We start from the raw sequence: 27,863 nt of genomic DNA on the forward strand, positions 1-27,863 counted from the left end.
CTCATCCTACCAGTTAAATATGAGTTTCAGATAAACAATGAATCATATTTTCTTTTAGTATAAGTATGTATGCCCATGCAATATTTGGGGCCTACATATACTTTAAAAGTATCTGTTGTTTATCTGAAATTCAAATTAAACATTTGGGAGGGCTGTTGTTTTATTGGCCAAATCTTTTTATTTTATATTATATTATTTTGTTTTTGATATGGTGTTTTGCTTTGTCACCCAGGCTGGAGTGTAGTGGCGCGATCTCGTCTCACTGCAACTTCTGCCTCCTGGGTTCAAGCAATTCTCCTGTCTCAGCCTCCCAAGTAACTGGGGTCACAGGCACCTGCCACAATGTATTTTTAGTAGAGACGGGGTTTCACCATGTTGGCCAGGCTGGTCTCGAACTCCTGACCTCAGGTGATCCACCTGCCTCCAGCCTCCCAGAGTGTTGGGATTACAGGCGTGAGCCACCGCGCCCAGCCTTATTGGCCAAATCTGACAACCCTATCTGTAATCAAATAAACAGCTGAGCAGTAGTAACTGCAGCATCGTGATTGCAACAGGCCTCCGTGGCTTAGAGTCCCTGTTCTGCCTGTGACCGTTGTGCCACATTGGGAAGTCATTTAGCCTCTCTGAGGCTCAGTTTTCTCATCTGTAAGATGGGAACAATATCAGTGCCTTCTTCAGAGTTGCTGGGAGGATTGAATGAGATGATGTATGCAGAGCCGTTAAGACGGTGTTTGGCACAAGGTTCAGGGCAGCTGATTTAGTTTCCTCAACTTCACTACCTGATCCTCTGCTAACTCCCCGGGTGTTTTCTGGACGGCCATAACTACCCTAGCCTCCGGTGTCGCCCAGCCTTCCTCCCCATTGAGTGTAAAGGTGGCCTCGGGTTCCGGTGGGAGCCCCAACTCTGGACCGCGATTCGCGAGCCTTCCCGCGCCAGGCCGCGCCATCCCGGGAGCTGTCCGCAGATGGCAGCACCGGCCCCGGGTCGCGGCGGTCCCGGCGCTCCGCAGGCCGCAGGCTGGCCTGGTCCCGGGCCGGGAGCCCATCAGGCCGGGAGCGGCTGAGGCCACACCCCGCGGGCCGGGCCGCTTCCCTCCGGTGAATCATCGCTCGCAGCGGCGGCGCCCGCAGTGTCCGCAGCAGCGCGCAGGGCCCTGGCCGCGCCCCAGCCGAGCGCAGCGCGAAGTCGCCCCGACCTTTCTCTGAGCAGCACGGCCGCCGGGGCCGCAGCATGGCGGGCATCGCGGCCAAGCTGGTGAAGGACCGGGAGGCGGCCGAGGGGCTGGGCTCCCACGAGAGGGCCATCAAGTACCTCAACCAGGACTATGAGGCGCTGCGGAACGAGTGCCTGGAGGCCGGGACGCTCTTCCAGGACCCCTCCTTCCCGGCCATCCCCTCGGCCCTGGGCTTCAAGGAGTTGGGGCCCTACTCCAGCAAAACCCGGGGCATCGAGTGGAAGCGACCCACGGTAGGAAGTGCACGGCAGGACGCGGGCAGGGCGGGGTGCCGGGCAGGGAGGGGTGCAGCTGGCCCGCGGCGCGCTGGGGCGGGGGGCAGCCGGGGTGCTGCAGTGGGGAAGCCGCAAGCCAGGACCCCGCAGGCCTGCGACACCTACACGCCGCCGGAGTCTGGGACTCCTTTCGAGCGTGGGGGAACTCCCGGGGCCTGCCCTCCCTTCCACCCACCACGCTTTCCTGGGCGGGTCGGGGCGAATCACTGCACTCAAATCCCACTAGCAGGCCAATTTAGGACTTCACAAAAACTCAGGGTGACACAGGAGGCCGGGGTGAAACTTGTAATTGAACTGTAGCGGGGACCTGGAAGAGGAGGGGAATCGGGTCTGCAGAGAAGGGAGAGGCAACATCCACCAGACAAAGTCCGTCTCCAACTGGGGTTCTGTCTGTTCGTGGAGGGGGACAGGCCAGAGCCTGGTCATTTTGTGACTAAGGATAGTCTCATGCAGCCCTGGGGTTACATTTATTTTTCCAAAGGGGAGCCAGCGATACCTCCCATAACATCGACAATGGTAATTAACCCAGGACACGGAGGTGTCTCATGATTTGCCTGGTGGGAATCCTCACTGGGGAAAGCTCCGGGAGCCCTCCAGACCCCATTATCCCGTCCCCCAGGGTCTCTGACCTCCCGGCCCTGGGACAACTTGCCCTCCCCAATCTACTTGTCCATTCCGTTTCTTGGGGAACCGCCTCCTTTGGGACTTCCCCAGGCTTCCCCTACCACGCCTAGGGAAGCCTGCCTGAAGTCCAACTTCTAGATTCCTGTTATGAGAACAAGCCTTCCAGCTCTGCTTCCACACCCGGCAGCCTCCCAGGTCACCTTCTGTTTCCCTAAATCCAGCTCATAGGTAGCGAGGGCTGCAGGAAGCACCCTAGCCCAGACTCAGAGCACTTGGATTCACCTTCTTGCTAACCTGCTGGGTGACCTTGAGGAAGCGGTTTAAACTCTCTGTGCCTCCGTGTCTTCATCTAAAATAACACACCCTGCCTAGATATTTTCTCTCTTTCGTGGCCCTCCAGACCCTGCCATCCTGGCCTCCTTTCAGTCTCTCAAAGAGCCAGTTCTTGCCTGCACGAGGCCTTCTCACCAGCAAGGCACGCTCTTACCTGGAGTGTGGCTCACTCTCATTCTTTCCAACTTAGTCACATGTTCCCTCCTCAAACAGGTATTTTCTGACCCTTCTTAGCAGCCACCTCCCCACCTTGTTATTCTCTAACTCTCACCCCACTCATTTCCTTCATAGCATTGTCACAGTTTAGAAATATAATCACATGTATTTGTTCTTCCTACTGAACTGCAGGAATCATGTGTATATTATTTACCAGTATATCCCCAGTGCCTAGCACATAGCCATGCCTTTCACAGTATTCATCCATTCATTCATTCACTCATTCATTCAACAACATTGATGGAGCACCTATTACATGCCAGGCACTGTCCTGAGAGCTCAGGAGATACACTAGTGAACACAAAAGAAGTGACTGTAGAATGAATGGATGCAGGATTGTAATGAGCCTCAGATGAAATTATGGTTGCGAAAGTGGTAAACTGACCTGACGTGGTGCCTCACGCCTGTAATCCCAGCACTATGGGAGGCCAAGGTGGGAGGATCGCTTGAGCCAGGAGTTCAAGACCAGCCCGGGCAACACAGTAAGACTTGTCTCTATAAAAAAGTAAAAAAAAAAAAAAAAAAATGAAACGCAAACCAAGAGAATGTGTTCACTTTACATTTGCATGGCACTTTACAGTTTACACAGTGAGTTCACACTCATTCACTTATTCTTTCGTTCATTCAATAAGCATTTCTCGAATACCTCCTATATGCTAGGCACAATGCATATGGTTTCTGCTTCTGAAGACTTACTTCTGAGGCTAGTGAGGTGACAGAGACAGGTCCCCCAACAGTTGGAAATGCCTGTGGGACTTCCAGATGAGGATATAGAGGTCTAGAGATGATCTAGGGCCACTGCTTAGGGCAGGCGGGCTGTGCACTGCACTACCAAGGAAGAGTGTGACTATTACGATCCCCATTTGCCAGTTGAAGAAATTGAGGCTTGGGAAGGTTAAATCCTTGCTCAGAGTCAAGTGGATATAGGCCATAGATCCAGGACTGTGTGTAGTCTGTGCATGTTGAGCCCACCCTTTATGGCTGCGTTGTCTGCCTCTATCCTACCTTCTCAAATGCTGCTGAGGTCAGGCAAGGAGAGCACAATTGTTTCCACTGGATTTGAACACTAGCAGGTCATTGGTGAGTTTAGCAGAGCAATTTCAATGGAAAGGTGAGGGTAGAAGCCAGATTGTTATAGACTCCAGAGTAAAGGAACTGGAAATTAAGAACGTGATCAACTCATTTAAGAAGGGCCCCTGGGAAGAGAGGAGAACTGATAGGTAGAGCAGGACCTGGATTTTGAGAGCCTGTTTTTTTTTTGTTTGTTTGTTTTTTTCATATGAGAACAACTTGAATGTGTCACATGTTGAATCACGAGGAGGAAGGGATTAAAGATAAAGGCAGGGAGGGGCAGTGAAACAGGGTCCCTGAGGAAGTGAGAATACGGGTTGTGGGCAGGAGAGGGGAGCAGGTTAGCCTTGCAGCAGGAGGAGCTGCTCTTCCTCGGAGAGAGGATTTCACAACACTGGCAAGAGTGGCTCCAGCACCTGGAAGGGGGATTAAAGCAGTAAGTCCAGTGGGGTCCAAGGGCCATGCAGGGGCACAGTGAGGAGAAAGCAGGCATGATCCGGGTGGCACATCGGATCCTCCCAGCAACCAGTCCATTAGGAGCAAGGGCAGATATTGTGAGCCCCTATGTTTCCCCCAAGAAAATCAAACCTCTGAGAGGTTTCTCACTTGCTTATCTTCAGTTGGCCAAACTCAGCCTCAAACCCGTATGTCCTGTCTCCAAGTTCAGTGACTGTTATCATCAACTTCTTCAACAGTAGTAATAATAGATCACATTTATGGAGTGCTTGCCAGGGCATGTTTACGTTATTATCTCATTTAACACTCAGAACAATCCTCTGAGTTGGGTATTTTCATCGTTCCCATTTTGCAGGTGAAAAAACTGAGGCTTCAAAAGATTAGGTGACTTTCCAGGGTCCTAGGACCTATACAATAAGTGGCAGAGCCAGGATTTAAACCCAGGTTATCAGAATAATGCAGCAAAGCCCAAACCCTCAACCCGTTTTCACTGACTGGTAAGTCCCATATTTGATTCGATGCCCTACATGCTGTGCGCAAGTTTCAGTTTTCTGAAGCATCGCTCAGCACCACTCTGAACTCTGACTTCTCTAGAGTCTGCTAACGGCATTCGAAAGTTTCTGAAGTATAATGGAAAAACCCTGCTGGGGTAAGTGCCTGGCACACTCAGGATTATCACTGTGATTCTTTATAATAAACAGGCTCCCAGCACCAAGCCCAATCTATTCCATCAGCTGGATAAGAGCTCGCTGACAGGCCTTGGGCCAAGCTGGCTTCCTTTGCCTCAGCAAAAGAGCATTCTGATTCTCTCTGCCATCCCCAAAACCAATAGGAGCAGAGAGCAACAAGGCAGAGGCATGAAGGGAATGTCCTCTGCGGCAGACGGTGCTTCCGGAAGAGCTCCCACAATCTGAGCCAGGATGATCAGGGGCTAGATCCAAGTCTCACATAGGCAAACTTCTGCTTGACAGAGTGGGCATGCCGAGCGCCGTTGGGTGGAGGCAGGCGTGTGCAGCCCAAGTGGACATGAGACGCAGGAGCAGCTCCTTCAAGGCAAGGTTGCCTGAGCCCAGAGAGGCCCAAGTTTGTGCCCCAACTTCCTCTGTGGCTTTTGGGTGGGGCTGTTCAGAATCGAAACACACTTGGAGGGCTACTGAAAGGGCTAAGAAGTGTTCAAGATTGGCTTCCATCAGTCTGCTCATGACAACGGCCCCGGAGATTTTAACACCCTTGGACACTTGGTACTAAATCAATTAGAGGCAGGGCAGGAGCAGAAAGAGTTGGCGCATTTGATCAGTAAGTTCCAATGCCAGTGCTGTCTATTATCTGTGAACTGTGTTAACTTTGGACACATCACTTCACCCTTTTGAGCTGTTTCCTCGTCTGTAAAAGGGGGATAATACCCATTCCATGCAATAAAGCTTTGAGCGCAGTCTCTGATGTAAGCAGGTACAGAATATATAGATGCTCTAAGTTTCATGACCCCATGGAATAATTCAAAAGGGTTAGATCCCCCCTGCCCTCAAAAGGGCATGTGTTAGGAAGACAGAGTAGTACCTAAGTAGTAAATTGCAGAGTCCAGAGACTCTGGGACTCAGACTTGAAGGGATGAGTGAAGATTGGACTAGGAAGGACTAGGAAGGAGGACTTCACAGAGGAGGTGACAGTGAGCCTCAATGTATGATGCAATATGGAAAAGGAGGGAAGAGACTGGGAAAGGAAGGAATTTCATGCAAGCAAAACAATTTGCATGCAGTAACAGAGGAGAGAGGGTGCTAGCCCAGTGGATAGGGTGGCTCTGGAGTGTGATGGTCTCAACGTCTGGCAGAAGAGGCTGGACTTGCTGCTGTGGCCCCTGGGAAACAGCTCTAGGCATTCCAAAGTGTGTAGGGTCCAAATGCCTGCCCTTCTCAGACAGGACCGCCCATCCACCCATCAGGGCCCAGGAAGCAGGGGTCAGAAGGACTTCATGACACAGAGCTCTGACTGTGATGACACACTTTCCCCAGAGGGGAGAAGGGGTTAGAAGATCCACTGAGAATGGAGGCATCCTAGCTGCAGAAACACCTACCTGGGGGGCTAACAGCACTTTGTGGGTCTTGTTCCCAGGAGATCTGCGCTGACCCCCAATTTATCATTGGAGGAGCCACCCGCACAGACATCTGCCAAGGAGCCCTGGGTAAGTGATGGATTCAGAGCAAGCTGGGGGGTCCTGTCTGTAAGGCTGTGGGTGGAAGAGATGAGGGACAATCTGTGGCTTCTCTCCCTTCCCGAGCAGCTTGGCAATTTCTATTTGCAGAAGCTCCATGGAATTTCTTGGCCCTAGGGGGCAATATTTCTACCTTCAGCCCCATGCTGGGGCACACAAATGAGGCCTCCTGTGTCCCCTGCACAGGGCTAGTTGCTGAGGTTACAGAGATGCTGCCACTGGGAGGACCAGGGGGCTTCTGGATGTCAGCCACCCCTTGGTATGCACCTCCTGGAGCCAGTATTACCAGTGGTTCATGAAATAGGCTCTGGGCAGAGGACCAGGTGAGAGGACTCGCCCAGGCCAATGACAGCACTGAGACATCAGTTCTCTGAGGTTCAGGGACCAGGGAAGGTGACTCAGTGTGAGGGAAGAGGAAACTCTAATGCTCACTGCTGAAGGAAGTTAAAGTACCAGGGCATTTCGGTGTTTGCAAGACCAGCTCACCGTGGTATCACAGCTGTAATGATCATTTAAGTAAAAATTAACCAAAGTAGCTGAATTGTCCGAAACCTTGCTTTCTGGAGCCAAGTTCAGATTTGTTTCTGGAGATAGTCCTTGTTGAGGGTTTGAACCCACAGGGTTCTCTACCTTTAGTATGAAAACTCCCAAAGCTCCTAGGAAGTCCCAGCAATGGGGCCTGGGGCTGTTATCTAAGATTCTCATAGAATCCACCCTCAATGTTCTTTTACTCATAATAAATGCGGGCCTATAATTACTGGAGGAGATTATTTTGCTCTGATAAACCAAAAATCTATTTTCTGCCATCAGCGTCCGCTGGCTGGCTCCCCAGGCAAGTTCATCAGTAACAAAATCAATCAACTAGAGTTGTACCTCCTGTCCTCACCCACCTAGCAGAGGTTTTGTTATTCCTATACCCCTAATACCAGCTGATAACAGCTAATATTTATCTCTAAATCACCGTGATTATTCTCATTTCATAGATGAGGATGCAGAGGTCCTCCTACAACTGAAGTGGGGGCTGGTACCCCTGACCCCAGGGTATGTTTAAATCCTGAGCTATACTCCCTAAGAGGGGACCTGGAAAATTTTCTAGCCCTGAGGGATGTCAGGGCATCTGTGTGAATCATTAGGACAGACAGACTGTGAGGGAGAACGTGACCTGAGTGGGAAAGCTTGTCTGAGCTCAGGCTCTACAGATTCCTGAGATGCCAGAGCACATTCTTACCTGCAGAAAATACTCCTTTCATTTCTTTTCTTCTCGCCCCACAAAAGACAGAAGATAGAGGTCCTTGGGAACCCAAGGTTGATCCTCCAGGAAAATGTATTCATTAGAGAAAATGGAATTGATGGAAACTTTGACCAACCCTGGGGGCTTTACAGAATCCAGAAACAGCCGGGAACAGTGGCTCACGTCTGTAATCCCAACACTCGGGGAGACTGAGGCAGGTGGATCACCTGAGTCAGGAGTTGGAGACCAGCCTGGCCAACATAGTGAAACCCTGTGTCTACTAAAAATACAAAAAAAAATTAGCTGGACGTGGTGCTGGGCGCCTGTAATCCCAGCTACTCAGGAGACTGAGGCAGGAGAATTGCTTGAACCCAGGAGGCAGAGGTTGCAGTGAGTGGAGATCGCACCACTGCACTCCAGCCTGGGCGATAGAGTGAGACTCCATCTCAAAAAAAAAGAAAAAAAGAGAGAGAGAGAGAATCCAGAAAGAAACACAGCAACTGCCTAACAACTGCTTCAAAGTTTAACAACACCTTAAGGGCCAAAGTTCAAGCAACAAATACATGATTTAAGTCCTGTGTAAATACCACTGGGCCATTTGGAGAGGAGACAGCAAAGTTTAACATTCCTGGGAGAAATTCCCCTCCCAAGGGAATTATAAACCAGATGAAAATGTAAACCTTTTAAAAATGTCTTAGTACCTAGTCTGTAATTTCTCGGGTGTGTGTGTGCGTGTGTGTAATGCAGTATTGGTCATTTTGTTCTTTTGGCCTTTCATTTTGGAGGACTCTAGTTAGATCAGTCTGTGAAATGTGGTATACCGTATTCTCGCCCTGATTCTGGCATGTGGGCAGACGGTGCTGATGGGGCCTTGATCTTCACCAAATGCCAACAACTTCACAAGCACCAGGAACAGAGGCCATGACAGTGACACTCTGCAACATGGCCAGAGATATGAGCCTAGAATCAGCTCTGTTGGTAGTCGGAAGACTGGGCAAGTAATTACCTGGAACTTCCATCACTTCCAAAAGCGGAGAAGGAAGGAGAGTGAATAAAGTGACCTCAGACACCCTGTAAGATGTTGTATTCAGCTATTCTAAAGCCATTCCCTGGTTTCTGACCAGCTATTCCTCATTCCTTGTGCTAGAGGGTTAGAGCACCACACGATCATCCTTTTTTTCTCTCTTTCTTTCTCTTTCTCTCTCTCTCTTTTTTTTTTTTTTTTGGCAGGGTCTTACCTTGTTCCCCAGGGTTGGAGTGCAGTGGCAGGATCTTGGCTCACTGCAGCCTTGGCCCCTGGGCTCAAGTGATCCTCCTACCTCAGCCTTCTGAGTACCTGGGACTACAGGCACACACCACCACACCTGGCTAATTTTTGTATTTTTTGTAGAGACCTGGTCTTGCCATGTTGTGCAGGCTGGTCTTGAACTTCTGAGTTCAAGTGATCCACCCACCTCGGCCTCCCAAAGTGCTGGGATTACAGGTGTGAGCCACTGTGCCCGGCCAAGATCATTCTTTATTACACACATAAGGAGTAATAACAGCACCCATCACCTACATAACAATATGCAATTCATGGGGCATTTTTTCACTACAGCATGTCATGTATTCATTCCATATCTAAAGTAAATATTTTCATCTCACTGTACAGATAAAAAAAAAACTGAGACACAGAGAGGGGAGGGTAAATGTAAAGCCACACAGCTAATAATTGCCAAAGGATTGAACCCTGGTCTGATTTTAAATCCTACACTCTTCCTAACCCATGCTCCCTCCAATTTGCCATAGTGCTGTGCTGAGGAACCATTCTCAGCAAAATTCATCTTCTCTACCTGCGCTTTCTACCCTGAGCCTTATTCAGTTCCCCCAGGGAACTTGGGCAGGTGACATTCTTAGACTTGTGCACTTCGCAACGCCCTGCCCTGTTTACTGTGCTGCCCAGCAATGGTTAATCCAGAAATACCCACCCTCCTTCCCAGAAGGCTCAGATTCCAAGCTTCACCAAAGTCATTTAAACCATGTTTACAGAGCTGCTCTCACCAAGAGCCATCTCCATTGCAGAACGTAGTTGTATAAGAATTGATTCAGCAGAGAAAAATCTGCCCTGCTGGAGGAAGGGCTGGAGACCCAGATGGAGCCTCCACTGGCTGACCCTGCAGCTAAATATGGCTCTGAAATTGTGGGGTAGTAACCACATTCTTACAGGTGCTTGCCACTTGAAATGGCTCCCAAGGACCCAGAAAACTTGGTCCAAGGCTGAGCTGCTCCTACCTCTGTTGCTTTGCTTTGCACTGGGTCACCACTGAGCTTTCCCCACAGCTTCACCGCTCACAGATGAAGGCAGCTACCCCAGCCAGGGAGGCGTAGGTCACCTTGCAGGCCTTTGGCTTCCTGGGGGAGAGCCCAAGGCTGCCAAGGCTGTTGAAATAGCACACCCCCATTTCATTGTAACCCAGCAAATGTTCCCTGGACCCTTCAGGGGTGGGTCAACCTGCCTCCTCCTCAAGATGTCACATGGACCCCCAGAACACTCACAGGATTCCCCACACCACAGCCTAGTTCAGCAGCGAGTGGGGAAGGAGCAAGACCAATGGGAAAGGCAAGCCAGATGGGGAAGTTTCCAGTCCTGTTCCCTCTACCACTCATTAGCCATTTATTTGGACCCAGCCTCTCTGAGCCTCAGTTTTCTCTTCTGTGAAATGGGAATAATAATAAGGCTCCTTTCCCAGGGCTGTGGAGGAAAGTGAGATTTATACAGGCAAATACACTTGGCACACTATAGAATCCCAGACAAATTCAAGGGACTGGGATTATCATTACTGATTCCAGTTATGTGAAAACTCCTTTCGCCAAATTGCCGAAGAAAAAGAGAATGGTGGAGGATGAGAAGAGGAGGAGAAGAAAATAAGTTGGGTTGGAAACCAGATCCTCATCCTTGAAAATTTCATAATCTAAGGGTGGAAATGCCAAAACGAGGAGAGACAAACTTGTGGCCTGTGTTAGGGTAACACACAGACTGAAACTCAGGAGAAGAAACATATGGGGAGACAATGAATACAAAGAGGTCAGATGTGCATTCCTCAATTTTAAAAATTGAATATTTCAGTGTTTTAAATAATTTTTCTTTCTTTGTCTTGCTCTGTTGCCTACACTAGAGTGCAGTAACAGAACCATAGCTCACTGCAGCCTCGACCTCCTGGGCTCAAGCAATCCTCCCACTTCAGCCTCCCGAGTAGCCAGGACTACAGGCATGCACCACCTCACCCGGCTAATTTTTGTGTGTGTCTGTGTGGAGATGGGGTCTCACTATGTTGCCCAGGCCGTTTCAAATTCCTGGACTCAAGCAATCCTCCTGCCTTGTCCTCCCAAGTGCTGGGATTACAGGTGTGAGTCACCACACCTGGCAAGTAATTTTTAAATTATAAATTTAAAAATGCGTTTTTATAATAAGTACCTTTAAAAATGTTAATAGACTTTTTTTAAAGAACAGTGTTAGGTTTATAGAAAAGCTGAGATGACAGTACAGAAAGTTCCAGATACCTCATACCCAGTTTCCCCTATTATTAACGTGTTACATCAGTGTGGTACATGTGTTATAATGAATCAGCATTGATGCAGTATTGTTAAAGTCCATGCTTTATGCAGACTCTCTTAGTTTTTCCCTAAGATTCTTTCTCTATTCTGGGATCCCATCCAGGACCCCACATTTCATTTAGTTGTCAAGTCTCCTTCGGCTCCTCTGGGCTGTGACAGTCTCTCAGTCTTTCCTTGATTTTGATGACCTTGACAGTTTTGGGGAATATTGGTCAGAGATTTTTTAGGATGCCTATCTACTGGAATTTGTGGTGCCTTTTTAATAAGTATGTAGTGGCTCACACCTGTAATCCCAGCACTTTGGGAGGCTGAGACAAGAGGATCACTTGAGCCCAAGAGTTTGGGACCAGCTTGGCCAACATAGCAAAACTCTGTCTCTACAAAAAAATTACCGGGGCTTGGTGGCACATGCCTGTAGTCCCAGCTACTCGGGAAGCTGAAGCAGAAGATCACTTGAGCCCAGGAGGTGGAAGCTGCTGTGAGCCGTGCACTCCAGCCCGGTTCTGGAGCCACTGCACTCCAGCATGGGTGACAGAGGGAAAACTTATCTCAAAAAAATAAATAAATAAGTACCCATGTAGTTAAAATTTTTAAAGACTAGCAAATAGATGGTAGCTGGTTTGATGGAGAAAGTAAATCCATTCTTTTTCTTTTTTTTTTTTTTTTTTTGAGACGGAGTCTCGCTCTGTCGCCCAGGCTGGAGTGCAGTGGCGCAATCTCGGCTCACTGCAAGCTCCGCCTCCCGGGTTCACGCCATTCTCCTGCCTCAGCCTCCCGAGTAGCTGGGACTACAGGCGCCCGCCCCTGCGCCCGGCTAATTTTTTCTATTTTTAGTAGAGACGGGGTTTCACCATGGTCTCGATCTCCTGACCTTGTGATCCGCCCACCTCGGCCTCCCAAAGTGCTGGGATTACAGGCGTGAGCCACCACGCCCGGCCAATCCATTCTTTTTTTTAAGAGTGATCTCTTCACCACCAGTCCCAGCACCCCCCTTACCAGCCTCCCAGGGCACTGACATTGTCCATGGGCCATCGTGTCCCCTCAGCTTCTCTTCTGGTTGTAAATGCTCTTGCACTTTTCCCCCTTGTGCCTGCCGTCCACACTCCCAGCTGCCTTCCCTCCGCATTTAAGATCTAAGATCTTAGAGACGAGATGAGACATCTCTTGCCTTAGTGCATCTAAGACAGCTCATAAACAAGTCCGGGTGAACCGCTAACCCTTCTGTGTTGCTTGGAGGCCCCTGTCCCACCCTGGCTGCGCCAGCTTTGGCCATGGTACCCGCAGTCTCCAGCTACATCAGATGCCTGAAGAACAAATCTCTCCTTAGCTCTCCCTGCCCCCTCTCCAGGAATAGGAGCAGTGGGACCCCCTTCAAGAATCCCCCATTTCCCATATGCCTTCCTGCAAAGCCACAGGGCATGCAGAGCGGGATTCCAGGGCTCCAGCCTGCTACCCATGGGCTCTGGATTCAGGGGTGACTCTGCCTGTTTGGGTGCCCCTTTAGCTTTTCCACCAGCTTCCTGTGGCCAGGAGCCAGGCCACACCCCTGTATGACCATAATTGTCTTATCTTATCTCTGAGATTAGAAGGTTGGAACAGATTTTCCTGATGCCCCACTACTTCTGACATTCTGTGACTTTAGAATGTTACCTTCCTCGACAGCCCCCTGCATCCTCACACACCTGGCTTTAGCTGGACTGGTGTTTGTGAGGAATTATATCTCCACCTTGCTCAGCACCAGCCCCCAAGAGGACCAGCCAAGGGACACTGTCATCTGGGGATTTGAGAAATGAAGGACCGTGTGTTCCATGAGGTCTGGTGGGGTCCTGGCTAGCAACACTGTCTGGATGACTGAGTCGCAGGAGGAGGTGGCCTGGCCAGCAGGTGTGCAGTGAGGCCACCTCTCCACCACCCCTGTCTCATAGAGCTTCTAGTGATGATGGAAACAGTGTATATCTGCACTGCCCCAAATGGCAGCGCTAGCCCTGTGTGGCTGTGGAGCACTTGAAATATGACTCATGCAGCTGAGGAACTGAATTTGTAATTTTATTTAATTTAAATGTAAATAGCCACATGTTCCTTGTGGCTGCTGCACTGCACGGCAGCAGACTGTTGAGCTCTGGAATCCAGCCTCTCAGCCTTTACTCTCCATAGTGGGATAGTATTCACATCGGAGCCAAGCATGCACAGACATCAGTAAACAAGCAGGGCACGGTGGCTCATGCCTGTAATCCCAACACTTTGGGAGGCTGAGGCGGGAGGATCCCTTGAGCCCAGGAGTTCAAGACCAGCCAAGCAACATAATGAGAACCCATTTCCGCAAAAAAAAAAATTTTTTTTAATTAGCTGGGCATGGTGGTGTGCACCTGTAGTTCCAGCTACTTGGGAGGCTGAAGTGGGAGGATCACTTTGAGCCAAGGAGGTCAAGGCTGCAGTGAGTCGTGATTGCACCATGACATTCTAGCCTGGGTGATGGATTGAGACCTTGTCTCAAAACAAACAGATAAACATACATCAATAAACATCTGTAAATATCAGGGTAGAGAATGAGGACTTGGTGTCCAACAGTTAGGGGTTGGCCTCTTATTCTGCCATGTACTGGCTCTGTCATCTTGAGGAGATGACTATCCTCTTCACACCTCAGTTTCCTCATCCGTGAAATGAAGACAATAATAGAATAATAGTGTCTACTATCGAGACCATCCTGGATAACATGGTGAAACCCTGTCTCTACAAAAATACAACACAACATACAAAAAATTAGCCAGGCATGGTGGCACACGCCTGTAGTCCCAGCTACTTGGGAGGCTGAGGCAGGAGAATCTCTTGAACCTGAGAGATGGAGGTTGCAGTGATCCAAGATCGCACCACTGCACTCCAGCCTGGGCAACGGAGTGAGACTCCATCTCAAAAAAAACTAAATAAATAAAAATAAAATAATAGTGTCTACTGGCTGGGTGTGGTGGCTCATGTCTCTAATCCCAGCACTTTGGGAGGCCGAGGCAGGTGGATCACTTGACATCAGGAGTTCAAGAGCAGCCTGGCCAATGTGGTGAAACCCTGTCTCTACTAAAAATACAAAAATTAGCCAGGCATGGTGGCACACACCTGTAATCCCAGCTACTCAGAAGCCTGAGCAAGAGAATCACTTGAACCCAGGAAACGCAGGTTGCAAGGAGCCGTGATCACACCACTGCAATCCAGCCTGGGCAACAGAGTGAGACTTCATCTCAGAGTGAGACTTCATCTCAAAAAAAAAAAAAAAAATTGTGTCTACCTCAGGGGACTGTAAAGATGAAATGAAATAATAGACATAAAGCTCAGAGCTCCAGAGGCTGGTGTGTAGTAAAGGTTTAATCCATGCAGATTGCACGTTCTCTTTGGGGAGAGTACAGCTAGAGGGGAGTACTGTCAAATGAGGTCAGGTCGCTGAGGTGGAGACACACTGTGCCATGTCTTGAATACCGGACTGGGTCCCGGCTTTAGCACGTGACATTGGCAGCCACCTAAGTTTTGGAGAGGGGTGTGACAGAGGAGGTGGTGTCCCGGGGGAAGCTCCGGAAAGAGACTCAGAGGAGTCTCCTGCTGTAATTTTCCTGGGTCACACAATGGTCACAGCCTCCTGATGTTTCCACAGAGGGCCAGAGGCCCTTCAGTGCCAAGGAATGTGGACTCTCTCCTCTCCCAGCACATACACGTGCTGCCAGTACCTTGTGATCTTTCGCCATAAGTTTCCACTCACCCATCTGCAAAATGGGAACAATGACGACGTTTGCGTCCTTTCTTTTTCTTTTCCTACAAGGCAGGGAACTTTAAGACTGTGTGACAGAAAAGTGCCACTGGAACCCAGGGCCTCGTGGGGTTCCTCCGTCTCTCTGGGGATCAGGATCAGAGTGAGAACGTTTCCCATGTTCATTCTTATTGGGCCCGTTCTCAGGATGATGTTTCTCCTGTATTTTGGTACCCCAGCCCAAGCGAGACTTTAGTAGTTCGGCACTGTGAATCCCCCCAGGAAGTCAGGAAAATAGATACTGTCTTTGTGGTTCCTCCAGGAGCTAAGGAAGGAGAGTTCCTGAAGAGCAGGAATTTAAGACAGGAATTGGCGGCTGAGGGCAAGGTTCCACCTCCTCCTCCCTTCTTCTGTGGGGTCTGTGATGACAGCAGGAATGGGGAGGAAGAGGGTGGGTTTGCCTGCGCCTGGGGGGAAGGCAGCCATCAGGAAGGAACAGCCACCTCTGCTGGGGTACTGGAGATAAAAACTCTGATATCGGCTAGTGACTCTGGGGGCGATGGCCCAGGAGGGTCAGGGCTGCAGCGAACAGGGACACAAAAACCATGAAACATGCCACAGGTCACATCCTCCTGGTCCAGGGCACGGCTGAGACAGGCAAGAGACTTGAGAGAGGGAGAGTGAATGTCAAGTCCCAGCACCCTCGCCTCCCTCCCATCCTCTCTTTTAGGGCCTCCCTTCCGGCAGGTGGGGCAGGGAGAAGGGAAAGGAAAGGCCTGGGACACGTGGTTTGGATCACTGGCTGTGGCTCACAGTTCTGATGTGTGTGCAGTTTAGGGAAGGAGGCTGAAGACTTCCTGTTAATGAAGGTGGGGCATGAGTAAAATGGAGGATCTGCCCCCTCCCCTCCCAGCCCCTGATACAAATGCAGGGTGATTGTACATGCATGGGGAACTCTACTTTGGGGGTATCCTTTTCTGGGCTGCTGCCAGACTGTGAAATGAGTAACAAAGGGATGGCCCACGGTGACTCATCAGCCACCCTCTTGCAGGCCTAGCATGCTGGCGGGGTGTGCATTTCCTCTGGCAGCCCCTCCCTGCCAGTTTCAGAGGGGTGGCCCTGAATTGGCTTTTCAGAGGTTCCTTCTCCTCCCTTCCAAAGCGAAGACTCGCGGCTGCCTGAAAATGTGGCTCTCCACCTTCTTGGGCTGCCTAGGACCTTGAGAGATGTGTCTCTTTGGGACAGAGTGTCAGGTCTGCTGGAGATTGTTAAAATGCTGTTGTCTCAGGAAGGGTGAAATTTAGCCAGGCGCAGTCTTCGGTATCTTGATCTGTTTATCATGTATCTAGCTGTCAGCGTGCAAAGCAAAGGAACAAAAGTTCTAAAGAAATACCACAAAAAACAAGTAAGATTTGAGATCCATCAGGGTTTCTCAACCTTGGCACAACCGACTGGATAATTGTTCATTGTAGGGAGCTGTCCTGTGAATTATAGGATGTTTAGCTGCATCCTTGGCCTCTACCCACACACCCCAGTGTGGCACTCAAAAATGTCTGCAGATCTTGCCAAATGTCCCCTGGGGGCTTGGCAGAGTTGCAGGTGCATGGAATGCCCCCAACTGAGAACCACTGGCAGAGCAGGAGTGAAGGGGGAGGTACTGTGGGGGTCACTGGGCACACAGAATGCCATTTGGGGAGCCTGGCACAAGGGAGTGGCCGGATGGAAGGTAGAAATAGCAGTGGTAATCAGTAGGTGAGTTGCTGAAGACAAACTAAATATACTTTCCAGCATTGCTTCAATCTAATCCAGCCACAATTATGAGTAAATACTGTAGGCAAGGAGAAAACATTGCATGTACGGGGTCAGGGCAGCATTGCTGGGATATTTGAGCTTGTGGGAGGGGAGATCCAAGCTTCCCACTAGCACTGGGAGGAACACAGCAAAGGAGGAGAAGGGCCCTCCCTGCTTCTTGGAGAATGGTTCCCCTGGCAGGCCATTCTGTCTGCTCAGCTTCCCAGCTCAGGTGTCTTTCCAAACTACACATCAGCAGGGAGACAGTGGGAACATCTCAGGTCCAGGGTACCTGGGGAACTGCAGAGCAGCTGGGTGGCCTGACACTGGCATTTCTCAGTGTTGGCTCCATTCTCTTGCTGGCATCCCCCGGTGGGAGACTCTGTTAGCAGGTGTATCTTACTATCCCTGGCTCCCTGGTATGCATTACAGTTCAGACTCCCAAGCACAAGCTCCCTGTATTGTCACACCTGTATCTGGTGTGTAACAATCCACCCTAAAACAAATGGCTTGAAACACAAGGCATTTTGTTCTCTCTTATGGTTCTGAAGGATGACGGGGCTGAGCTGGGCAATGCTCTCCCGGTCTCTCAAGTGGTTGCAATCAGATGGGGATGGGCACAGTCATCTGAAGGCCCCCTCACCCACATGTCTGGTGCCAGGGCTGAAGGGTGGATCAGCTGGGGCTTCAGGGATCTCTGTCTCTTTTGTGGTCTCCCCATCACAGGGATTTGAAGGTAGCTGAACATCTTACAGCAGCTCATGTCCCAAGAGAAAGCCCTGGGAGCTGTCTCATCTTTACGACCTAGGCTTGGAAGTCACATAGCATCACTTCTGCCATTCCTATTCATTGAGATCAATGAAGGCTCACCCAGGATCAAAGGGAAGGGACATAGAGCCCACTTCTAGATGGAGAGTGGCAGGGTTCTGGAAGAACATGTGGAACCAGAAACATTGTTGCCGCCATTTGTGGAAAACACCACAATTCCTCCCCTTTGAATAATGGCCTTCTTGTCCTTTACCAATAATAACCCAAGCTGCTTGGACATTCGCTCTTCATGGTTTGCAGGGTGGGGAGGATGTGTTTTCTGGGACTTCCCAAGGTACACAGTAGTGAAGGATTTAACAAGCTGGGCTGATGTGCCAGCTTCAGGACGCCACTCACCCCCAAGCGTTTCTGAGATGCCCATGGGACCCAGGAGCCCTGACTTGCACAAGCCAGCAACTGCCTTTCTGCTTGCAATCAGCCAGCTTCACTGGGCATCTGTTATAGGAAGAACAGTGGGCTGAGACTTCAGCAAAAAAAGACAAAAGCAAAACACAATCCCTTCTCTATACAAGGTTCTTCCCTCTCTGTGTCCAACCAGTCCCTCCATTTTAGGTCCTTAACTCATCACCAAGCCTCCATTTTCTTCTCTTCCCCCGTGACTCCAAGGCAGGCCTCAGTTCTCACCTGGAGTCTGCTCAGGATGCCTACAGGTGGTCCCAGAATTGTAATGGCTTGACATGCAATTTTTCAGCTTTACGATGGCATGAAAGCAATACACATTCAGTAGAAACTGCACTTGAAGTACCCATGCAACCATTCTGTTTTTCACTTTCAGTACAGTGTTCGATAAATTACATTGAGATGCTCAACATTTTATTTTAAAACAGACTTTGCCTTCTTAGATAATTTTGCCCAACTGTAGGCTACTGTAAGTGTTCTGAGCACAATTAAGGCAGGCTAGGCTAAGCTATGGTGTTAGGTAGTGTCGATAAAATAGTCAAATTCTGTGAAAGATTTAAAGAGGTTTATTCTGAGCCAAATAAAAGTGACCAAAGCCCAAGGAGGTCCTGAAAACCTGTGCCCAAGGTGGTTGGTTTACAGCTTGGTTTTCTACATTTTAGGAGGACAGAAGTTACAGGCAGACATCAATCCAGAAAGGCAGGACGACTTGAAGTGGATGGGGAAGGCACAGGAGCTGGAGGGGCTCCAGGTCACAGGTGGATTCAAAGATTTTCTGATTGGCAGTTAGTTAAAAGCATTAAGTTATTATCGAAAGACCTGGAATCAAGGCCGGGTGCAGTGGCTAACACCTATAATTCCAGCACTTTGGGAGGCTAAGGCAGGTGGATCACTTGAGGTCAGGAGTTCAAGCCTGGCCTGGCCTGGCCAACATGGTGAAACCTCGCCTCTACTAAAAATGCAAAAATTAACTGGGCATGGTGGTGTATGCCTGTAGTCCCAGCTACTCAGAGGCTGGGGCAGGAGAATCACTTGAACACAGGAGGTGAAGGTTGCAGTGAGCCAGGATTGCACCACTGCACTCCAGCCTGGGCGACAAGAGCAAAACTCTCTCTCAAAAAAAAAAAAAAAAAGACCTGAAATCAGTAGAAAAGTGTGTCTGGGTTGAGATAAGAGGTTGTAGAGACCACGGTTTTGATTATATAGATGAAGTCTCGTAGATGGCCACTGTCAAAGGCAACAGATGGCAAATGTTTTCTATTCAGACCTTTAAAAGGTGCTACTAGATGCTCAGCTAAAAAGACCTGGAGGGAAGGTGATTCTCTACATTAAGCTTGTCCAACCCTCACGCTGCCCAGGACGGCTTTGAATGTGGCCCAACACAAATTTGTAAACTTTCTCAAAACATTAAGAGTTTTTTTTTTTTTTTTTTAGCTCATCGTCTATGGTTAGTGTTAGTGTATTTTATGTGTGGTCCAAGGCAATTCTTCTTCCAATGTGGCCCAGGGAAGCCAAAAGATTGGACACCCCTGCTATAGAATGTAGATTTTCCCCACAAGAGACAGTTTTGCAGAGACATTTCAAAATATGTCAGAAAAATATATTTTGGGCTAAAATACTTTGATTTATTTCAGGGCCTGCTATCTGTCATGTGATGCTCTACTAGAGTCTGGTTGGAATTTGGTATCTTATTGCTAGGAGGAGTCTGTTTTGTGAGTCTTAAGATCTCTGTTTTCAGTTAATGCTGGTCAGCAGTGCCTGAATTCCTAAAGGAGTAGGATATAATGAGGCATGACGACCTCCCTTCCCATTGTGGCCTGAACTTGTTTTTCAGGTTACCTTGGAATCCCCTTGGCTAAGGGGGCATCCATTCAGTCAGTTAAGGGGCTTAGACTTTGAGTTTTAGTTTACAGTAGGCTAAGGTGTATTAAGTGCATTTTTGACTTACAATATTTTCAACTGCTGATGGATTTGTTCAGATCTAACCCCACTGTAAGTTAAGGAGCATGTATACTTGTATCTAATCCACTTTGGGCATTGCTACCAGAGAACCTGTCCTCAGGGAGCTATGGAAGTAGTGGAGGCAAATGATTAAACGGATGGATTAATTCCAAGTTCAGATCATGTTAGGAGTCAGCTGGGATGCAGTGTGAGGATCTTGGAGGGGAACAGTAAGGGGTTAAGAGAGATACCCCAAAGGATGATTAAGGAGGGAGAGTTGGAAGGAAGGTTTCCTGCAAAGAGGAAGCAGGGAGTGATTCATTCTGAAAAAGGCAAATATTTTATTATGCTTGGAGGGTCTGGTGCAGAAGGGGAAAGGGGGAGAAGGAACTTTGGCTTAAATTCCCTCAGGAGCCAGTTCAGATTCCTAACCTGGCCCAGACGTCCAACCCAATCCGCCTAGCCCCAGCCCTCTCCACTTCCCAGCACCCAGCCCCACTGCTGGGTGCCTGCCTGTTCTGGACTCTGCACTTGACCTTCCCTCTCCCTGAAAGTTCCCCTGCTCTTCCTCACCCAGCTCCCCGCTCTAAGTCATCCTCACCCACCCCAGCCCTCCTACAGTCCCAGTCTGCCCTGTTCAGACTCAAAGCCTCATGCTCACCACCATCATCCGCAACCTCTGTTTCCACACTGTCTCCTGCCGGCTGTGAGCTCACCGCCTGAGAGCCAGCACCAGTCTCCTCTAGACCAAGTACAGGCCTGGCACGGAGCCAGGAATGCACCAACAAGGAGCCTGAGACTAGATCGGAGGGGAAAGAGACATATCCTCCAGAGTTGACTTACACGAGGTCGGAGGTGCACAGAGGCACGGGCAAGCTGGGCCCCAGGCAAGAAGCATGGAGTGAGGGATGTGGAGGCAGCGGAGGGCATCCGGGAGTCTGGGCTGCCCTTTGGCAGCTCTGTGTTCTGCCTGCTCTTCCTCCAAGATGAGCTCCCTCAGCCGGTGTGTGAAGCGTGTGTGTGAGTGTGTCACCGGTTAACTGAGTTCTGTCCCTGCTTGGTATCAGTTGCAAAGAAGGAACACTCAGTTGGAAAAAAAAGGCAAGAGGGTTTTATTCCTGACCAGGAGAAAGAGAAGGTGGGGACTCTTGCTCTAAAGACACCTTCACCTCGAGCCGTGGAAACTGGGGAGTTGTAAGGAGATAGGTGTGGGGCAGGGAGGTGTGTAAGCAGGTGCAGGGTGAGGGTGGGAGGGTGGGGACCTCTAGACGCTCAGGCGCAGGCCATAAACACGCCTCTCCATACAATGCATGATGTGTTACCAGAAAGGGGTTCTCATCTAGAACCTCAGAAAGCGTTCTTGGATCTCTCTCAAGAAAGAATTCAGGGTGAGTCTGTAGAGTAAAGTGAAAGCAAGTTTATTTTGAAAATAAAGGAATAAAAGAATGTCTACTTCATAGAGCAGCCCTGAGGGCTGCTGGTTGCCCATTTTTATGATTATTTCTTGATGATATGCTAAACAAGGGGTGGATTATTCGTGCCTCGCCTTTTTAGATCACTTAGGGTAACTTCCTGATGTTGTCATGGCATCTGTAAACTGTCATGGCTCTGGTTGGAGTGGAGCAGTGAGGACAACCAGAGGCCACTCTCGTCACTATCTTGGTTTTGGTGGGTTTTGGCCGGCTTCTTTACCGCAACTGTTTTATCAGCAAGGTCTTTATCACCTGTATCTTGTGCCGACTTCCTGTCTCATCCTGTGACTTAGAATGCCTAGCCCTTTGGGAATGCAGCCCAGTAGGTCTCAGCCTCATTTTACTCAGCCCTTATTCAAGATGGAGTTGCTCTGGTTCACACGCCTCTGACACATGTTCAGAAATAGTGGTGATTTTCTTCTACAGGTGGTGACGTTAGCATTATAATGACATGATAAAGTTCTAAATGTAACAAGGGGTTGCCTGCTCCAGTTTCTGCCAGTTTTAGGGGTCTTATCTCCCTCTGGTATCTGGGCAGAGGTCAAGAAACTCTGGCACCATCAGGGGCCAGCTTGTTTCTTTGAGCAGTTGTGCCTACAAATAAAGAGACTAAAGAAAACAGTAAGCAAACCCAGTTATTTCCTGGGGGCTGCGCTGGTATTCAGCGTGTTTTACTTCACCAAACACACATTCTTCCCAGTGCAGGCACTGGGTGTGACTGTGACAGCCAGCACCAACCTGCCCACGCACCTCCCATCCTGCAGGACTGTCAGCAGCCGCTGCACTCTAGTGTGGCTCAGGGGTGCCTCAGCCCAGCCTCTCCTGCGCTCCCCCTCCCCTGGCTTCCCAACTCTGCCTCACTTCTGTTTGTGAGGGAAAGACAGCAGTAGCGGAAAGAAAAGAAGGAGAAAATGCACAGCAAATATTATGCTTTCCTCTTGGAAAACCTCCAGGAGCCGCAAATATTAGTAACCCAGCTGCATCCCACCCCCCAGGATGGGCTGGGCCTGTCACATAGCCGACCTTCAGGATGCGGACACCCAGGCCAGGGAGCACAGCTCTGGAAATTTACTGACATGGCCCTGAATGAATTTGTCTTTTCAGTAGAAGGCCCTGTAGTTTAAAGGAGTCATTCATAAGGTCTGTCTGAGAGTGCCTTGTCCTCAGAGGAGGGTCTGGGTGAGCTGGAGTGGAGGGAAGGGCTGGGTACCTGGTGTGCTCACCATGGGCCCCCAAGAACGGTAGCCCCACTGGGGGCAATGAAGCCCGTATCCAGGTCGTGTGAGTCTTGGAAGGGGAAGGCCGGTGTGCTTATGATTTAAAAACCCAAATCAAACTTCCTTTCCCAAACAAATTAGAACGGGTGGAGGAAGCTTGAATTCAGAGAGGATTTCCCAGAGACCCATAAGCAAAAGTAGCTTAACTGAGCTCAGTGGGTGCCCCAGAATGGGCCAGAGAGAATGACACTAAAAAGTCGTCGACCAAATGAGCAAATGAATACAGGAATGCCCATCCTCCATAGGCACAAACGTGGTGAACGTTCCCTGAGAGAACTGACAGCCCGGGGTGCAGGGAGAGGAACGGTCCCAACCGCAGACTCGGGACGGGGGAGGCTGGTAAGAGACCCTCTTTCCTTCTGTTGTGTGAGGAAAAAGCAGGGAACAAGGCCAGCCTCTCCCAGGAGCTGCGGTTCTCAGCCCCGGGATCCAGCACTACAGGGAAGTGCAGGGGAGGCCCCACCGCCCCGGCTGGAGACCCGCTCAGGCCTGGGTAGGCACTCCTCTCTGGAGGGGCCACACTCGTCTCCAGCAAATGCTTCAGTATCTATACCCTTCCCAGTGCTCACCCCTCTTTCAAAAAATGTACTTTGTTTTTTTAAAAAGAGATTGCTTTATCACCTATACTGGAGTGCAGTGGTGCTGTCACAGCTTGCTGCAGACTCCACCTCCTGGGCTCAACCCATCCTCCCACCTCAGCTTCCCAAGTAGCTGGGACCACAGGCACACATCAGGACACCTCGCCCAGTGTTCATTATTTACCTTTATTTCTTCCTTATTCGGACACCCCTTGCTTCCAAAGATGAATTTTGGAAGGTTCAAGACGGTGAGAAGGACCCCATATGCACTCCACTCACCCCTGCAGCTCCCCTCCCTCCTCACTGCCCCTCGGCCACAACCCTCTCTCCTTGCCCCTCACCAGTCGGCACCCTTGGCAACCTTGGCACCCTTTCCAGGACAATACTGCCAAATGTGGCTAAGGTCTGGCACACCATGTACCAATTGAGACTCCACTTCCCTTGGGTTTCAGTTTCCACTCCTATAAAATCAGCAAATGAAAAGAGCAAACACTTGGAGACACTGTTCTCAATGCTTTGCATATTTTTTTTCCATTTAATTCTCAGCACCATGAGACAGTCTATTATTATTAAACTATGTTATATATGAGGAAACTGAAGCACAGAGGGAGTAGTCTCCCCAGGTCACAGTCGGGATTTGAACTCCATGTTCTGGTTCTAGTGTTTCCCAACCATTTGGAGTGGGAGTGGGAGAGAAACAGACTGGTCTCTCTAGAAAATAGCATGTGTTTGCATGTATGCCAAATTTGCACAAAACATTTGGGGTTCCAGGTCAATAAAGCCCATCCATGGACCCCCGGTTTCCCTTCCCTCACATGATCCTAACAACCTGCCAAGGATACGCCTCATCACTATCCTTCTACAGCTGAGAACAAACAGGCTCAGAGAAATTAAGAAGTGTATCTGAGCTCACACAACCTTAAGTGGCCAGAGCAGGACCAAAATCCAGGTCCTCTGGCCAGGCGTGGTGGCTCATGCATGTAATCCCAGCTCTTTGGGTGGCCAAGGTGGGTGGATCACCTGAGGTCAGGAGTTCGAGACCAGCCTGGTCAACATGGTGAAATCTTGTCTCTACCAAAAATACATAAATTAACTGGGCATGGTGGTGGACGCCTGTAATCCCAGATACTCGGGAGGCTGAGGCAGGAGAATTGCTTGAACCTGGGAGGCGGAGGTTGCAGTGAGCCAAGATGGCACCATCACACTCCAACCTGGGTGACAGAGTGAGACTCTATCTCAAAAAATAAAATAAAATAAAATTCAGGTCTTCTAACCACAATCCAGTGCCCCTCTCCCCACCCACCTCTGGTCTGGTCTTTTAGATCTATCTGGGATGTCTTTCCATTATACTCCTTTGTGGTTTGAGAACCACCTGAGGGCTCCACGTGGCTGTGGGGTGCTCTGTGGAGCCATTTGGCCTGTGCCCAGCAGCAACGGGGACAGCCAGCAAAGGTGCCCCAGCGCCTGCCAGCCTGCCACCTACTTGGGACCTTTCTTTTCTTTCTTTTTTTTTTTTTTTTTTTCTTTTTGAGACGGAGTCTCGCTGTGTTGCCCAGGCTGGAGTGAAGTGATGTAATCTCAGCTCACTGCAACCCCTACCTCCTGGGTTCAAGTGATTCTAGGAGAGGCTGAGGCAGGAGGATCACTTGAGACCAGAAGTTTGAGACTAGCCTGGGCAACAGAGCAAGACACCTCTACAAAAAAAAAAGGTTTTTAATTAGCTGGGCATGATGGTATGTGCTTGTAATCCCAGCTACAAGGTGAGGTAGGAGGATCACTTGAGCCCGGGAGGTCAAGGCTGCAGTGAGCTATGATTGCACCACTGCACTCTAGCCTGGGTGACAGACTGAGAACCTGTCTCAAAAAAATAAAAAATAAAAATAAGGATAAAGAAATTAAGACCAGATGTAGGGGAGATTTGTGGAGGAAGGGGACAGGAGCCCCCTGAAATCCCATCGTGTAGGCAGCCCCTGCTTGGCTAAGCATGAGGCTCATGGGGCACCCAGGAGGGCTTTTTCTGGAGATGAAGCAAGGCAGAAATCCCTTCCATCTTCTGTCCCCAGCCTCTCAGGTCTGTGCCAGTTGAGTGTCTTCCAGGACAGAAGCATGGCTGGGTGTGGGGGCATGGCTGGGTGTGGGGGCAGCCTGGATATAGGGATGGCTGGTCTGTCAAGCCCATGGTCAGGACCTTAACGGGGCAGCTTAGGAACCTCTGGGCAGGGCCTCATCTGCTGCCTTTAGTAATAAATGTGGCCAGCAATAGCCAGGGCCCTGCTAGCAGGAGATGTCATTGGTAGCCACCTTCCTTCTCTACAGAGACACCATCTGTCCCATGGATGAGCAGAATCCCCTGGGGACCCAGCTCTGACACTTGTCCTTGGTCATGTCCAGGGTGCTGGACAGACTGAGGCAGGTGTCAGGCTCCCGGGATGAGAAAGGCAGATGAGCGATGGGAGTAGGCGCTTTAGCTTTACAGTGACTTAGGCAGAATTGCTTAGTATTTACATATGCCTCACCTCATTCCACAGAGAATCTAAGGCCTGACCAAAAGAGAGAGAGAGAGAGAATACAATAACACCATGTACTGTAAAGAAAAACAGTCAGTTCTAAAAGAAAAACAATCCAGCAAAAAGGGAATGTCAAAACCTGGAGAGGGGAAAAAATAAAAGGCATACATGCTGTCAAAAGCACCTTAGGGGCTACAGATGGGCCCTATACTTAGTGTTGACACCCAACAGCTATAAAAGAATCTCACTGTGCCCCCCCACAGGAGCACGGAGAAGGTTTGATTCTAGATTTTTTCTGTGCCATTTATATTTATCTATATCCTCATGCACAAGTTCTATACTGTTTTAATTGCTGTAGCTTTAGATGTGTTTAAACATCTAATAGAGGTAGACTTCCTTCTCTTTTAGATTTTTTTCTAGCTATGCTCCATATTTAATTTTTAAATAAACTTATCAGAATCAGCTAAGTTCAAAAAAAATTTTAATCTTATTACTTTTTTTAAATTATTTCTTTTTTTTTTTTTTTTTTTTTTTGAGATGGGGTCTTACTCTGTCACCCAGGCTGGAGTATAGTGGTACAATCATAGCTCACTGCAGCCTTGACCTCCAGGTTCAAAGTGATTCTCCTGCCTCAGCCTCCCACGTAGCTGGGACTATAGGAGCATGACACCACAGCTGGCTAATTTTTTTAAAATAATTTTTATAGAGACAGGGTCTCACAATATAGTGAGATTTCAGGTTGGTCTTGAAATCCTGAGGGCTCAAGAAATGCTCTGGCCCTGGCCTCCCAAGTGCTAGAATTAGAGGCATGAGCCACAGTACCTAGCCTTATTGCTATTTTTATTAGCATTACATTAAGTTTATAGGCTAACTTAAGAGGACATGGCATTTTTATGATAATGAGTTTTTGCAGTCAAGAACGCAGGCCGGTTTTTTTAAATGGGGTAAATGATTGTCCAAGCGCCTCCAGGCAGGCTCACGTGCACACCTGGAGTCAGTGAAGAAGGTGAACAGCTGACAGGAGCAGCCCCCTAGTCGGAGGAGCCCTGCACACAGTTGGAAACAGACAGCTCGTGTCTAGAGTCTTCTGTGATCCGAGGAGGAAGCGTGGCTGAGTCCATCCCAGAACAGGGTCTGGATCTGTGAGTTGGGGGCAATTGTCAGGATTCTAGCACTGGAAGTGGTTCACATACAGGTGCAACCTGAAGGGAGCAGTGCCCCGCAGTCACAGGACACAGCCACATGGAGCCAAACCACACTCTCAGAGAAGGAGCCAGGGAAGAAACACCCTAACTGCACTACTCCCTTCTTCTGGCCCCCAGCAGCCATAGGCCCTGGGCCCCCCGTGAGATCCCCATAGAGGTCAGCTCCCAAGCAGCAGGATGGAGGGTGTAGACTGGACATTAAGAGGCAGCTGGAATGTATCAGGCACTCAGCTCCAGCTCACCACGATTCAGGCACTCAAGTTCCCAAGACAACAGTTTCTGCTCTGAAATAAATGGAGTAATTAAGGATCAAAAGGTTATCAACAGGACCCAAGCATAAATAGATTTTTTTTTTCTTAAGACAGAGTCTCACTCTGTCCCCCAGGCTGGAATGCAGTGGCGCAATTTGGGGTCACTGCGACCTCCACCTCCCAGGTTCCAGTGATTCTCATGCCTCAGCCTCTCGAGTAGCTGGGACTACAGGAGCATGCCACCACGCCTGGCTAATTTTGTATTTTTAGTAAAGATGAGGTTTCACCATGTTGACCAGGCTACTCTCAAACTCCTGACCTCATGTGATCTGCCCACCTCGGCCTCCCAAAGTGATGGGATTACAGGCGTGAGCCACCACACCTGGCCCATAAACAGATTTTGTACCTCAACAGGAAGGCTAAGAGCTTGTAACAACTGAACGTTCCCCCAGGAGAGGAAGGCAGGAATTTTGCTTGTGCCAAGTGCACTCTTCAGACAGTCCTCTGAGGTACACCAAGGTGTAAGTAGCCATCTCACCCTCCCCTCTGCCAAAATTTTTGTGTGACTGGAGAGCAGAGTCCCCCTCCAAAAAAAAAAAAAATGAGCACAAGGAAAATACTATTTGCAGATACATAATGT

At 49.4% G+C, this 27,863-nt stretch overlaps 1 protein-coding gene across 1 annotated transcript in view; it reads left to right on the forward strand.

Annotated features, from left to right (window-relative positions):
* The first annotated feature begins 1,081 nt into the window (after positions 1-1,081).
* Positions 1,082-27,863, forward strand: part of LOC105478205 (calpain 2) — a 61,318-nt gene continuing 34,536 nt past the window's right edge. The window contains exons 1-2 of the mRNA XM_011735320.2: positions 1,082-1,468; positions 6,320-6,389. Of these exons, the coding sequence (XP_011733622.1) occupies positions 1,232-1,468; positions 6,320-6,389 (307 nt within the window). The 5' untranslated portion in view covers positions 1,082-1,231. The remainder of the gene's footprint in view (positions 1,469-6,319; positions 6,390-27,863) is intronic.

The sequence above is a fragment of the Macaca nemestrina genome, chromosome 1 (genome assembly GCF_043159975.1).
Source record: "Macaca nemestrina isolate mMacNem1 chromosome 1, mMacNem.hap1, whole genome shotgun sequence".
Taxonomy (NCBI): domain Eukaryota; kingdom Metazoa; phylum Chordata; class Mammalia; order Primates; family Cercopithecidae; genus Macaca; species Macaca nemestrina.